General features: G+C 36.0%; 2 protein-coding genes across 2 annotated transcripts; both read right to left on the bottom strand.

The window, feature by feature from the left end:
• Positions 1-2,096: 2,096 nt before the first annotated feature.
• Positions 2,097-14,144, bottom strand: LOC113495735 (pancreas transcription factor 1 subunit alpha). Its single transcript, XM_026874645.1, has 4 exons — positions 12,111-14,144; positions 10,880-11,108; positions 10,045-10,135; positions 2,097-3,147 (listed from the first exon to the last, which is right to left on the bottom strand). The coding sequence occupies exons 1-4, from the start codon at positions 12,320-12,322 to the stop codon at positions 2,999-3,001; spliced, it is 681 nt and encodes a 226-aa protein (XP_026730446.1). The 5' UTR covers positions 12,323-14,144; the 3' UTR covers positions 2,097-2,998.
• On the bottom strand, positions 5,012-6,436 carry LOC113495733 (enolase-like). The gene has a single exon (XM_026874643.1). The coding sequence runs from the start codon at positions 6,323-6,325 to the stop codon at positions 5,024-5,026; it is 1,302 nt and encodes a 433-aa protein (XP_026730444.1). The 5' UTR covers positions 6,326-6,436; the 3' UTR covers positions 5,012-5,023.
• Positions 14,145-14,171: the final 27 nt, after the last annotated feature.

Genomic DNA, 14,171 nt, shown 5'->3' with positions numbered 1-14,171 from the left:
CATAGATAAAAATACCGTATAGTTTTCCTTAGAAACAAACGGGTTTTAAGGTTTTCGGTAGGTACAACTCAGTTTAACGAATTAATTCAATACAGAACATTAATTATTAGTATTTAATAAAGCATAAATAATAACTTTATCTCGTTGTGTTGTCTATTGTTTTTTTCCTAGCTTAGGTAACTAATGGGATTGCTGATTATAAAGAGGCATGTTAATTCTTTACCCCATTCACGTTGGCATTAGAAGTTATTTACCTTAATTTGACCTGTAAATTGTAAATTACCTAACTATAAAATATTGCTTGCACGGATAGCCGAGTGGTTGAGGTCACCACACCAAACCCTCTGCGCTTGCCGTGTCGCGGGGTCGATCCCCGCGTAGGAGGCAAGCATTTGTGTGATCCACGAATACTTGTTCTGAGTCTGTGCATGTGAATTCTATGTTTGTAAAAACCCCGCCACACAAGGATTAAATTCCTTACTGCGAGAGTCGTTTTTTTTTAAAGCAAAGGAATATTACATATGTTTTTTTGGTTACGATTAAAATTAATATTTTCTACAATGTATTAAAATAAATAACTTTCCAACAACTATCCAATAAGATATTACCAACCAGTTCAATCCAGAATTTGTAACATCAATGTAACACACCTTTCAAAATTCTAACAGTTGAATCTATGTCATTACATGAACCATACCACAGTTGTATTTATCAGACTTAGACCTTATGCAATATTCATGGTACCTGTTGATACCGGTATTATTTCTGGATATTTTCCTTGAAATACCTATAAATTATTCAAGTATGGCACAACATTAGATTATAACATTTAGACGATGATGCACTCACTGTCTAAATGTTAATGATTAGTACCTAATGAAAATTATCGTTTTTCTTTTCGTCAACATATTTGAATTGGGTATACCAAGGCCGAGACAGAGGTGTCTGGATGACTTGAACGAATGTCGCGATGTTTGAGGTAGAGCATTATCAAGAATCTAAGGTTAAACTTGAATGTTAAAATAATTAAGCAGGCTTTTTTCTAACCAAACCCCTCGCAATATATTTAATTTGCAGTCAATTTGATACAAAAAAAACTTTTCATGAATAAAACAGACGGCTGAAGGTTTGATTTTCACCGCTCACTGCAAGTAAGTAATAACCAATGTTAGTTTGAGTATTCTTTGAATCTGTTTCGTGATTATAGGCGATCACGTCGCGGCACGAGATTTCAATTCACTATCATGAAATGTTCGTGGTGTGGGAGGTTCGTGGGAACTGACACTTGCGTCCAATCCACGCTTACGGTACATATCGATCGGATGCCGCCCATACTTTGGCCTTGTGCTTCAGTCAGATGGGTAACCACGGAAGAAACACTCCTTTATTATTTAACATTTTTAAATGCACTAAAATATAGAAAAGGGACATACTTACCTTCTTCTTCACACTCTTTGTTTTGTGAACACTTCACAATTTTGAAACTTTCCTGTTAAATATATCAATTTTTATTCTGATTCAGACTTAATTAGCACAGTTCGTAAAGGAAGTTATGAAAACTTAGACGATAATTTTATCTAATTAATTTAATCGTTGAAGAAAAAAATGACCTTTCTATAGATAGTTCTAGTTTTCCGCCATACGTATTTTAATTTACTAATATCGCTAATAGCAAACATAAGTTTATCAACCGTTTTCTAACGTAAATGACAAAACTCTCCACAAAATTTTTCAAAAGCGATCATAAGACGTAAAATATTAAACAAATTGCTATTCAAAGCGACCCAGACATTGTGTTGTTGGTAAATTGGTCGCACATGACTCAATACTACAAGACTATTACCATGTAGGTGCTGAATAAATAATAGGAAGTTGGAATGGCATCCAGCCCATACTAATGGTTGAATAATAACAGCTCTTCCTGCCGTAAGGATGATAAATAATGAAAAAAGAAATGAATGGTAAAATGACTTGAACAAGTCAGTAGGTACTGAAGCGGAACCTAGGTAGATACAGACTTTTTCTCATTCTATTTTCCGCCGATTTTAATCAAGATCGACATCTTTTTCTGTTGAAAACGCGAGCGATCAGTTATTTGCCTACGTTAAGGATATGTATTGTGTTTCGTTAACAGGCATGACAGTAATTGAAGCTAATAGGAGGACAAAAAACTGTAATTATCAAATCCAATAGTCACTCCAGTGTCTGGAAATTATTTTCGATTTTCCTTTAAAACGATTGGACTGGAACAGACTTCTTTTGGACACAAAATGTCGATATCGTGTTATAATATTACCTGAAATTTCAAACTTACCACATATCTAAAAATTAAAGAGGTATTTTCTTCTTTACGTATTTTCAAAACGTTCGTGTCCCAACACACCTAAGGCCAAAGCATAAAAGTACATTTTTGTTTTTCAGTGTTGGAATTAGTATCTATCAGAAAGTGCTTGTGTACTTGTGTACAGAGCTGTACCCGCCCCTTGGGAAACTAAACACCTGTCTGTGTTTCCTCTGCAGCGACGCCGTTCGTTTTCGCATTTCACTAACATTTTCGACGATACCAGACATTTTATAACGTAACCGCATATTACAAACTAGTGCTATTCATTTAAAAGCAGCTTACACACCCTAAAATATGAAAACAGGAGAGGAAAGGTTTATAAATGAAGAAATTGCAGGTGTAAGTACTAACACAATATTTATTTAAATTGTATATACATGATGTGTTAAGTTTAGATGATTAAGTATATATCTACAGTGACTAGAATACTAACTAGATAAAAGAGTTACATTACTTATAAAAAATTGAGTATAGATACAATGTTTGGTCGAGCTAACACGCAAATATTACGGCGTTTATTAGTTATCTATACCGTGACTTCAGGCTAACACCTAATTGACAAGACAATTGAGATAAGTTATTAAGTAAGTATATAATGAGATCAATATTGCTGAAGAAATAGCCATGTTAAACGAGAGTAGGTATATGAGATATTTATCTGAGTTCTTCCTTTTCAATGATGGTGGGTGTGCTTGGAAAGATTCGGGGGTCCTCTGGCACCCATATCTTGGCGTGTAGGGTTGAGCCCGATGTCCTCTCGCCGCGTCTGGACCACGACAGAGAGTGAGCCTGGAGGTTGCTACCTGCGAAGGTAATATTATAAGGGTCATCGAGTGTTTTTTTTTTGTGAAATCGTGGACAATGACCGATCACAAAGTAAGTACGTACTAAGGGAAATGGTTAAGGAAAGGTACCTTTCTATTGTAGAATATGTTATGAACCGCGAAAAATAACCACGAACTTTTAAAATCATTTACTTTGGAAAAAGATGTTGAAAACTCATTAACAAGTTTAAACATCAATTCGGACACTTCCGCCGTTGGGCCTATATCCTTTTTCCTATCATCATCATCATCATCAGCCTATCGCAGTCCACTGCTGGACATAGGCCTCTCCAAGTGCACGCCACTGAGATCGATTTTCGGCTTCTCGCATCCATCTCTTTTTCCTATACCTAATCCTAAATACTAAATCCTATAAAATCAGTAAGAGTCTAGATTGGAATCACGCAACATCTTTAAATTTATATGCGTAATACAAAGTCATTATCAGTAATAAACCGTGATGGAAAACATAGTCAGGCAACCAGCTCACCAGTTGTTTTTTAAGGTTTGGGCCACGCACAAACGTATCTCAGAGTCCTACGGTCGGTTTAAAAATCAGACATCATGTTATGTGTTACCCATATGAAAAGAAGAAAAAATGAAAAGGCGAAAAACCCCTTATTGTTTAGCTATAAATCAGAGTATAGATATTTATTAACACTCATAAAATACCAGTGCCCCGATTCTGCTATTTACAACGGCCGATGGAAATGGAAATTGGATTAAATTTGCACTATTCTTTTTATTTTAAGAATTTATCCAACACAATAATTGGAAATTCTTTACGGGGCGGAACACGGTTACTATAATGAATTTGCAATTATTATTTTGGAAAAATGCTTAGAATAATACGAATAGTGCTAAAGAATCTAGACGAGTAAAGTATGTAAATACATAGCTGGTTGACAAAAAATCAGTAATATAAAAGAACGTTACGAAAAGTTTCCGAATTACTGTGTCACAATTCTACAGCACAAGACAAAAGACCTAATCGTCCAACTTTATCCACGCATTCTCCGGAACCCCCTAAGCGCTTAAACTTGAGGTTTATTTATCAACAATTATTTTTGTGAGATGCATAGAGGGCTAACTAAACTGTTCGCAAATGCGTTAAGGCCTGTGGTCCCGGGCCCGTGTTTTCCAAGGGGGTTGCGTGCGAGGGGCTCGCACGTGCACGCTGTTATGGGCCCTTAGCCCCTCTCATACACACCGATAGGGTTGACCTGTCCTTGTCGATTGCTTTTTTATTGTGTTGCGCTTATGATAACAAATTCATTGATATATTGTACTGATAACGTTACAATGGAAGTTGTTTGTAAGTTAAAACAAGGGAAATATATGCTGTTAATTAGGTACCAAAAGGGAATCATGTTTAAAAAAAATATATGTGTTTTTACTATCTATTCTGTTAGCCTGTGTTTCTTACCTCAACTATTGATGAAATTTAAATATAAAAAAAATGTTCACGTGTTACTCTTACTTCGGCAGATTGCTTTTGTTATTACTAATAGCTACAGCGCGACTTTAATTTGATACCTTATTTCTACCCCTCAAACATCGACAGGGCATTAATGACAGTTTAGAATACGCCGCAATGGAAATAATGAGCATTTCCGGTAATTGAACGCTCGCATTGCAAAGTATTGTAAAACTACCTGCTGGCAGCCGCTTATGATTTGTGTCATTATTAATGAAATAGATGCCTACTTATCTAGCAATCAAGTCGGTAGCTGCGTTTAACGATTTGATGACTATACCTGCATTTGCAAAAGCATTTTGGGCGTACGTTACTTAAAATAACATATACAGATATTTTCCATTAATTTATTTTATGGAAAAATACTTGATATTCACTTTACAACTGTCCGCGATAATTCTTGCCAGCGTACTTTGAGAGCGCCCCTAATTCCTCCTCTATTCTCAGGACCTGGTTGTACTTGCCGATCCGGTCACAGCGCGCAGGTGCACCACATTTAATTTGACCTGCCGACAATCCCACCACCAGGTCGGCCAGGAACAAGTCCTCAGTCTCACCCCACCTATCGCAAACGACGACTCCAAATCCGTTTGCTTTTAACAACTTGAAACACTCGACAACCTCGGTCAATGTCCCAGCTTGATTAATTCGCAATCCAATTGTGTTACCGGCTTTTTTCTCAACAGCTAGGCCAACTCTTCTTAAATTGGTCTGTGTCAAATCATTGCCGAACAGTTGTGCCGAAGTGCGAGTCGTTAAAAGTGACCACGCAGACCAGTCGTCATATTCAAAAGCATCTTCAATAGAGCACACTGGAAACTCTTTAATGTTGTCTAAGTAGACCTCCGCAAGCTTGTCGGAAGACATATATTCCTGAGGATTCGAGTTAGGATTCTTAAACTCTAAATCATAAGCGCCATCTTTGTATAAATCTGAAGCGGCTGCATTGATACCTATTTCGGCCTTTCCATGATATCCGCACTGCTTTATAGCATCAGTAAGAAAAAGAAGTGCATCTCTGTGACTCTGTAGTGGAATAGAAAAGCCGCCGTTGTCACTTACGTATGTAGTTTCAACAAAATATTTATTCAATATGATATTTTTTACGTAAGTGTATATTTCGGTCCCAATGCGCATCGCTTCTCCAAAAGATGAGGCTCCTGTTGGTATAATTAAATATTCTTGGAAAGGAAGGCCATTGGATGATAGTATTCCTCCAGTGAGAATGGTGAAGTGGGGAACTGGCAAAATAATAGTGGTGACTCCTGCCATATCTGAAACGTGTCTGTATAAAGGTACTCCTTTCTTTGCCGCACCAGCTTTAGCTACCACCAAGGACACCGCCATTATGGCGTTGGCTCCTAGTCTTGATCGAGTTTCAGTGCCGTCCAGGGCTATCATAAAATGGTCTATTTCTTTTTGCATCGTAACTTCTAGGTTCTGCTTAATTAGTTCTGGTGCAATTATAGAATTGATATTCTTTACCGCCATCAATACACCCATGCCATGGTATTCCGTTGGGTGATTATCTCTCAACTGCAATGACTCTGCAACTTTTTTAACGTCTGTCGATGGAACGCCAATACGAAATAGTCCTAGTTCTGTCACCATGTCGACCTCGACCGTTGGTACGCCCGTAGCGTCAAATATTTGGCGAGCAAGCAATAGTTTAATCGGCATTGTTATTACTTAAATAAATTTTACTCACAAAAAAATATATAAATAAATCACATGAAATATAATTTGAGTGTCTACGCTTAAAACCAATGGGAAATTATGTCAAATTTCATGTTTCGAATTCTTTCTTCTAAATTTTATTTGTTTTAATTTATTTTAGGCCTTGTAAACTAAATGTAACAAAGTAGGTATTCATATAATTATTAGATGGAACTTGTCGGATTCAAAGCTGTGAATTAAAAAAAACACTATGGGCACAAACAACACTTCACAACCGAAGCAAGTGTGAAAGGGCGCACGTGCGCACTAATCTCTATGTAAATCCTACATTTCGATAAGGTGCTTTTTAATAATTGAAAAAAAGATTAACTCTCAATGTAGAGCGGTCGACATTTTATTCTAATCTTAACTTAGATAGGTAATGTTTTTTATTTGAAAACCAAATTGTATTTCGTATAAGTAAAATATTTATTTTTTGATCGAGTATTTGAAGTGAGTTTGAGCATTTATAGTATTAAATCTTAAATTTCAATAGGTAATATCAACAAATTAGTTTGCATGAAACTCTCTGGTTTGATTGTTGCAGCTACTCTAAGCTAACAAAACTTAAAAATGAAAAAAAAAACAATTAAAACAAAAAAAGAACAACACAGTTCTTAAAAAAATAGAGTAACTTATTTATAATATAATTTATTCGGGGTACATTAAACCCTTATGGAGTACTTAATTGTGTTCTAATACAGCCCGTCTCCCTATTTGTGAAGGGCGATCTTTCAATTTGCTACGGCGTGATTCGCAAATATGCTTACACCCTTGTTTACACTTTTAGATGCGACGATTTTCGGCACAAGTGTACAAATGCACAATGCTTTTAGTGTACCAAATTAGGGGTGTATTATTTAAGTACTTACTGTGGTGTTTGCGACTGTATTCGATAGTAGGTTTTTTTTTGATCAAGTATCGATGACACAAGTACTTAGCTATATTTTACCAATGGCTTATATATGACACAGGTTTTAGATACAATACTGTATGTAGGAAAACAGAAGCACTCGTACTGATATTATTTTTTTCATTCGATCTGTCCCGCTGTTGCACTAGACTAGTTTTTTTTTGTTATCTGTGTACCTACGGCAATTCAAAGTAATCGTTCCATGGCTGTCTATAAACGTACCTGTGATCCACTAAATATAGGTAAAATAAACATAGTAATCAGTGTCCCTCTACTGCCGATATCAAAACAGGTGGCAAATGTAATACTTATAAGCAGATATAATAGGGTAGGGTAGCTAATACAGACTATGGAAGTATCAATCATTAATTTTTGAACAGTCGGTGTTGTAGAGAATGTAAATCATACTGTGAAACAAATGGTTAGCTATAAGTAGTTGTTTGAAAATATACTAATCTATACTAAGATTATAAAGCTTAAGATTTTGTTTGCTTATATATTATGTTCGAGCGCGCTAATCTCAGGAATTACTAGACACATTTAAAAATTGTGTTAGCTAGCTTTTTTAATTAAGAAAATATACCAATATATCGTAACGCTGTGATGGATAGGAGCGGTTACTAAATTGATATTATATATAAATTATAAAATGGAGAGATGTTGCGTGCACTCTAAAAATTATTCTGTATTTCTTGGATATAACTTCTTAACTAAGCGGACGAAGATGCGCGCAACAGTTAAGTACTCTACAATAGAATATGGGAGTTAAAAATTCAGTTCCACCTTTAAGTTCCGCACGTAAATCGATTAGAAGGTGAAATAATTGTCACATTTAAACAGATGCTCAAAAATTAAAATAATTGACCCCGACACGAACACATTGTGGGAGAGAACATTATTGATATGAAATTAAATGACACGGTAGCTATCCCACGGGATGGGGCGCTCATCACGCAACACCGTGAGAACAAACAATGGACCAACGAAGATAATATGTAATGATTACATTTTACATTCGTTTTTCACACGCAATATGTTGCAACGTTCACAGGGGTGAACGCGCATGGGTTAAGTCCTTATTTACCTAGAAACAACGAGTTTCCAATAATTTTCTTTACAGCTAAACGCCTTCTATTCAACAAAGGAAAATGCAAAATGTTATACAAAATTCTATTTGATGGCAGTTCAAAGGTGTAACCGCTAGCAATTACCGACACGTTTAGAAATAGTTCCTCGACTAGCGAATAAATAGGTATTTTACCGTCGTAAAACATTGCATTTTTATTTTTCTTTCATACCTGGACTATTATTTTCAACCGTAATTAGTTCTGCAGTAGTTCTTTCTAAATAACTCAAGTAAAATAAGATTTCCTCTTTAGCAATGTTTTACTTACATAAAATGAATTTGTGTCGTTAAGTTTTACGTTTTTTATTTTGAAAAAAGTCCAATTTTAACCGTGGTATTTACTTTTATGATTTGTAATTTTGTATCTATTATAAATCGTGCTAAATATGACTAGAGAAAATGTTAAACAGCTATAAAAAAATTATGAAAGTGCCACACCTTTGGCATGCTTAGTCCGCCCGTGACCATGATACCTGCAAAGGTTTCGAAACGTCGGGAACTAAAATTTAAAATTAAACCGCGATAAAAAAACCGTAAAAGTAGTATCATTTCAATGGTTAGTACTACAGGCTAAATACCTGTAGGCTACAGGTATTCAAGATTTTTGTAGAACTGTAGAATATGCTCTTAGTAATAATAAAATGACTAACTTTAAAAAGCAACTAAGACTTACTACGACTATGACTAACTTGGTAAAGCAAAACTTAGTAGACCCATACATTAATTTGTTGTAATGAACCCACACTAGTGGTGTATCGACCATTAAAAGGTGCACAAACATATTGCAGGGGTCGTGCCCTGTCACCGGGCACTCCGGCCAGTGCGGTGCAGGGTCGCGGCATCGTCGCATGCTCCATTGGACATCGCACATCTGTATTACTTAATTTGTACATCTATTACGATGATCTTTATTGTTTGTGTTTTGTTTTTTTAGTAAAATAGCAACCTACCCCACATTTTCTAGTTCATAAGCTGCACAAGTCTATCCATCACAAGTAAAGCTATGCTGATACTGTCTTGGTTTGGCATTCATCTAAGTCGTAAGTTCCTCCGAGTTTTGGAAGGCTCGTTCAAATTATGTGTTCTGGCTGTCGTCTTGACAACCTGTCTCGCTTCCTAACGACTTTGCCCTGGGTTTTGTACTGGCATAACTGGGTGGAGGAGGTCAGATGGGCAGTAGCTTCTTCTTAAAAACTGGTACTTAGTTGCTTCGGATTACTGACTGGAAACCCACCCCAACACAATGAGGAAATATCTACGATGATGATACTCTGGCATGACTATCACTTTTTATGATGAATTTTAGAGTAATGTTGATGGTAGAGTCACCAATATTTCTGATGGACCGCTTGTATCTATTTCTATATTTTCTATCTTACTATATACAGTAAAAACCTGTCCTAATACAGTAACTTGTTATAAACAAGAGCTGAATTAGATACTCAGCTTATGTTTTTGCATTTTCAAGTTGGTAAATTAAGGTGGCTGGCAGCGGATAGATGCGGGCTGCCCAGGATCGGGATGGTTAGCGCTCTTTGGGGGAGGCCTACGTTCAGCAGTGGACGGCGATAGGCTGAGATGATAATGATGAAATTAAGTTCTATTTCATTATTCCAACAATGAGTTACTTGAATAAATCCTTACCTCTAATGATGACTTTTTTCTGTTCCTCCTTGTTATGCGTGTTCGTGACTCCAGTCAACATGGTGTCTGAAGAGCATCGGTCAGCTCGCACCTGCACGAAGAAACAAACATTTAAAACTAACTTTATAGGAGGTTCTGCTAGCTTTGTTAATATCGTGATATAGAGACATCGGTACAGTAATTAAAATCTCATTACTGTTTTACAACCTTTGTACCCGTTAAACAGCAAGTTAGCTGTAATTAGATTGATATGCCTGATAATGAGCAATCGCAGGTTAGAGATGAGGAAACTAAGAAAAATATATCGCTCTTTTAGAACCTCTATACAGCAGTGGAAAGTGATCCTACTACTATTATAAAGGCGAAAGTTTGTAAGTATGGATGTATAGATGTTTGTTACTCTTTCACGTAAAAACTACTGAATGGATTTGAATGAAACTTTACCACAATATAGCTTATACATCAGAATAACACATAGGCTACAAATTTGAGGTTTCTAATGTGAGGTCGTAAAAAAACACATTTTTTGCGCTTACATTGCAAACGCTGACTGAATCCTACAAGATTGAAGAAGGCAGGTATAAATTATAACTTATATCTTCTAACCACGCGGACGAAGTCGCGGGCAACAGCTAGTAGGCTTTAATCCTACTTTGTATATATGGGTGTTTGTTCCTCTTTTACGCAATACCCACTAACTGGATTGAGACGAAACTTGGTACAAGGATAGTCTATAACCAGGATTAACACATAAGTTTCTATTCCGGTTTTATATTCGCCGTTCAGCGGGTGGGCAACAGCTACTACGATGATGATGATACACAATTTTACTCACCAGTTCGCCAAGAAAGCTGATGTATCCGATGGCTAGCTTCAAAGTGTCGACCTTCGACAGCCTCTTTTCGTAAGGCAGAGTGGGGATATGAGCTCTCAAGCCTTCGAAGGCATCGTTGATGGACTGCATGCGACGTCGCTCGCGCAGGTTAGCGGCCTGCCTCTGCTGTATTTGCTGCTGAGGGCACCGCAACGTAGACCGACGTCGGTGCAAGCGACGGTAATCAGACCTAAGAATAACAGAGAGCTTCGTTATGTGGGATTTACAAGGTTTATTGGTAACACGTGATCATCATTTGTTTACTTTTTTGCATGAAAAATAATAAGCTTATTCAAGGAAACTGAATAATATGTATAATCGGCATCAATTGATCAAAATTTGTTTGGTGAGTTACAGGTCTAGCAAATCATGAGACTATAATTTATTTACTCTAAAGGTAGAATCAGTGTTTCAAATAGTGGCTCACGATACTTCTTGTGTGAATTCGGTATACCTAGTTACTGGCCTGAGTAAACTTATAGAATCTTCAGGGTTCTAAACGTTACAGCTATCGACATAAAAATTCGCTTCTAAGCTACGCAGCGGTCAAGGATAACGCAAAGCAAAGTTAAAGCAGGAACGTAAGGACTGTCCATCAAACGCTTCAAAAATTGTGTAAAAATGGTATGCAAAACAGCTTTTAAAAATTATCTTCATCAGTCAATCGAGTCAATCGCGACCGATTGTGCATAAACCTATCAATATAATTTCCTTTGAGCCCGAACCGAAAATTCATAAGTTCATCACTTGGGAATTTTCCTTCTAATGTAAATGTTACACAAATAGTAATAATTTAACAGAGGGATTTCCAAATTATAAGAGCGATTCTTTAAGATTAAGTATTAGGTTTCTTTCAATGAACTAGTATGAATTTATTAGATATATGAGTTTTTTATAAGTGCCGCTTTCATTATTTTAATATATGATTCATTTTAAACTATGTTAAGTATGACTATTCTTAAAATAAAAGGTGCTAAATTCAGATGCATATTAAATGTATGGAAAACCGTCTCGAAATTTTCCTCGAGCTGCTGGATTAAAAGGAAAATATTCGCTGAAAAGGCGCATAAAAAGAAAAAAGCAAAAAATAAATATCGCTCAGCCTTTTCAAAAACAATCCAGGTATATACTTAGTATTTATTATTAGAATATAATATTTGGCACCTTATGATTGGTTTAATGAGTTCCTTACCTTCGTCTCGGTGTCGACAGATTCTCCTGGTCGCTGGCGTACAGACTCCCGTCGGACATCGACGAGTCATCGTACATGTACATGTCGGAACTGTTGGCTGATGTTGGAGAATCCCCCACTGGCAAAGGCACTACACTCGTATTGTCCATTGAGGAACATCGGGTTCCGTTCACCCCATCCATATTGAACATAGCACACGATAACAGCTTCATTCAACTTAAACTACCGAACACATGATATAAAAAATTTCACCGGAAGAATTGAATAATTAAGTACGGAGCAGTGTTTTCTGTGACAGTTTATGACGTTGTGAGGGTCAAAAGGCTGGGTCTGCGCGATGAAGAGACTCCGCCCTATTACTATCTCCCCGCCCAACTGCTCATCGACCAAAATACTAAGGCCCATTGAAACGCAGAAATAATACTCGGAACATGCGACCGCACTCGTTATTACGAGGGGAAACAGGGTCCTCATTACATTTGTTTGCAAATAGTGCGATAATGTGTTGCATTTTTATTTCATATCTTTGCCTTAACAAAGTGTTTATATCGAGTATCTTGTCTTTCATTACAGAGTAGGTAATTGCTCAATGTAGTTCGAAGCATTATAAGTATGTGTAGTAGTAGATAGTGCTTATGGCTAAAATTATATTAAAAGTTTAATAAAAATAAACTGGCACGAACATGATTTTTTTCATTTACTAAGTGTGATGTGCTTTAAATGGGGTAACTAAACTTTTAACGTTTTTTGACTAAACTCAATTAACTGAGATTAATTACAATACCCTAAATAAATAAATAATTAAAAAAACTTAGGTTTAACTTTCAACAATAGCTACTTCTCACGTATCGGTGATCTATTTAAAGTAAAATATTTAAAACAAATTAGAAACAGAGTTGTCCATCTACAACTTGCTATAATTTTAGAAGTTTCAGCGAGTCGCCGCACACGTTATGTTATCTCGGATTCGTAGGTATCCAGCTATGTTTATTGCAATTTCTACCTTGACCTACTGCTACTGCCTACAACTTGGTCACTCGTACCATTTTTATATTAATGCCTATTTTACTACGCAAAACCTTAAATGTAAATGCACTTTGATTTTCCGCGATGAACTCTTAAGCTACATTAACCCATTCTCATCAAATTTACACAGGGTGTTTGTGCACTTTGATCCAACTCGAAAGATATGATCACTTGAGATTTGAGATAGTACTTAATTTTAGTATTTTTCTATGTTTTTATGAGTGTTATTACAATAATGAAAAAATAGTTGTACATTTAAAAAAATATTTTTTGGCCAACTTGGTATAGGTAGGTATGAAAAGCCCTATAAAAAGTTATGATGTGAGAATTGTTAAGTAGTCGGATACTTTACTTTAAAGAGAAAAGAAAATAATAGATGGAGAGGGCTTTACTTATATAACCCCGTCTATCACTGACAAACTAAAAAATGCAGTCAATCATCCACAAAATCTACCGACTATCTCTTCGGTTCATCCCGTGATGACGAACTTTAAGCCTTTTGCGTTTTCAATCAGTCCGCGACTATTTGCACATACTTACCGACCGACAAAACCATCAATCAACGGTTTGATATATTTTTATCTCCCTTTAACGATCACTTACCGAATAAGTCCTGCAAACCAGTCTGAAAGTTTGATAGAAACATTAAATATACAATAAAATAAGTTTTTTACACCAATCCGTGGGGAAAAGCCTCTGCGCAAAGATTTTACATTTACAGTAACGATAATATGGAAATACTATTTGAAAATAGTTTCTGACTGTAGCCAATTTAAAAAGGCGCTTTTATTAAAAGGATCTCTCTCTTCAAGTTGCCAGAGTATTAATATTTTTATCTCCCAAAGTGAGGCGGTAAATAAAGCTTTGAAAAACTGAAATACAGTATTACCCAGGAACAGTAAAATAATTTGGTATCCAACTAAATCCATAAATATATAGGATTACTATTTTGGTCTAGCAGTAACGTTTGCATGATATTAAACACGTAACATTTTTTTTATAGAAGTATGAAAAAAAAAAATTTCTAAAAAACTC

Source organism: Trichoplusia ni, chromosome 7 (genome assembly GCF_003590095.1).
Source record: "Trichoplusia ni isolate ovarian cell line Hi5 chromosome 7, tn1, whole genome shotgun sequence".
Lineage (NCBI taxonomy): Eukaryota > Metazoa > Arthropoda > Insecta > Lepidoptera > Noctuidae > Trichoplusia > Trichoplusia ni.
This window is presented reverse-complemented; position numbering and strand designations above follow the sequence as displayed.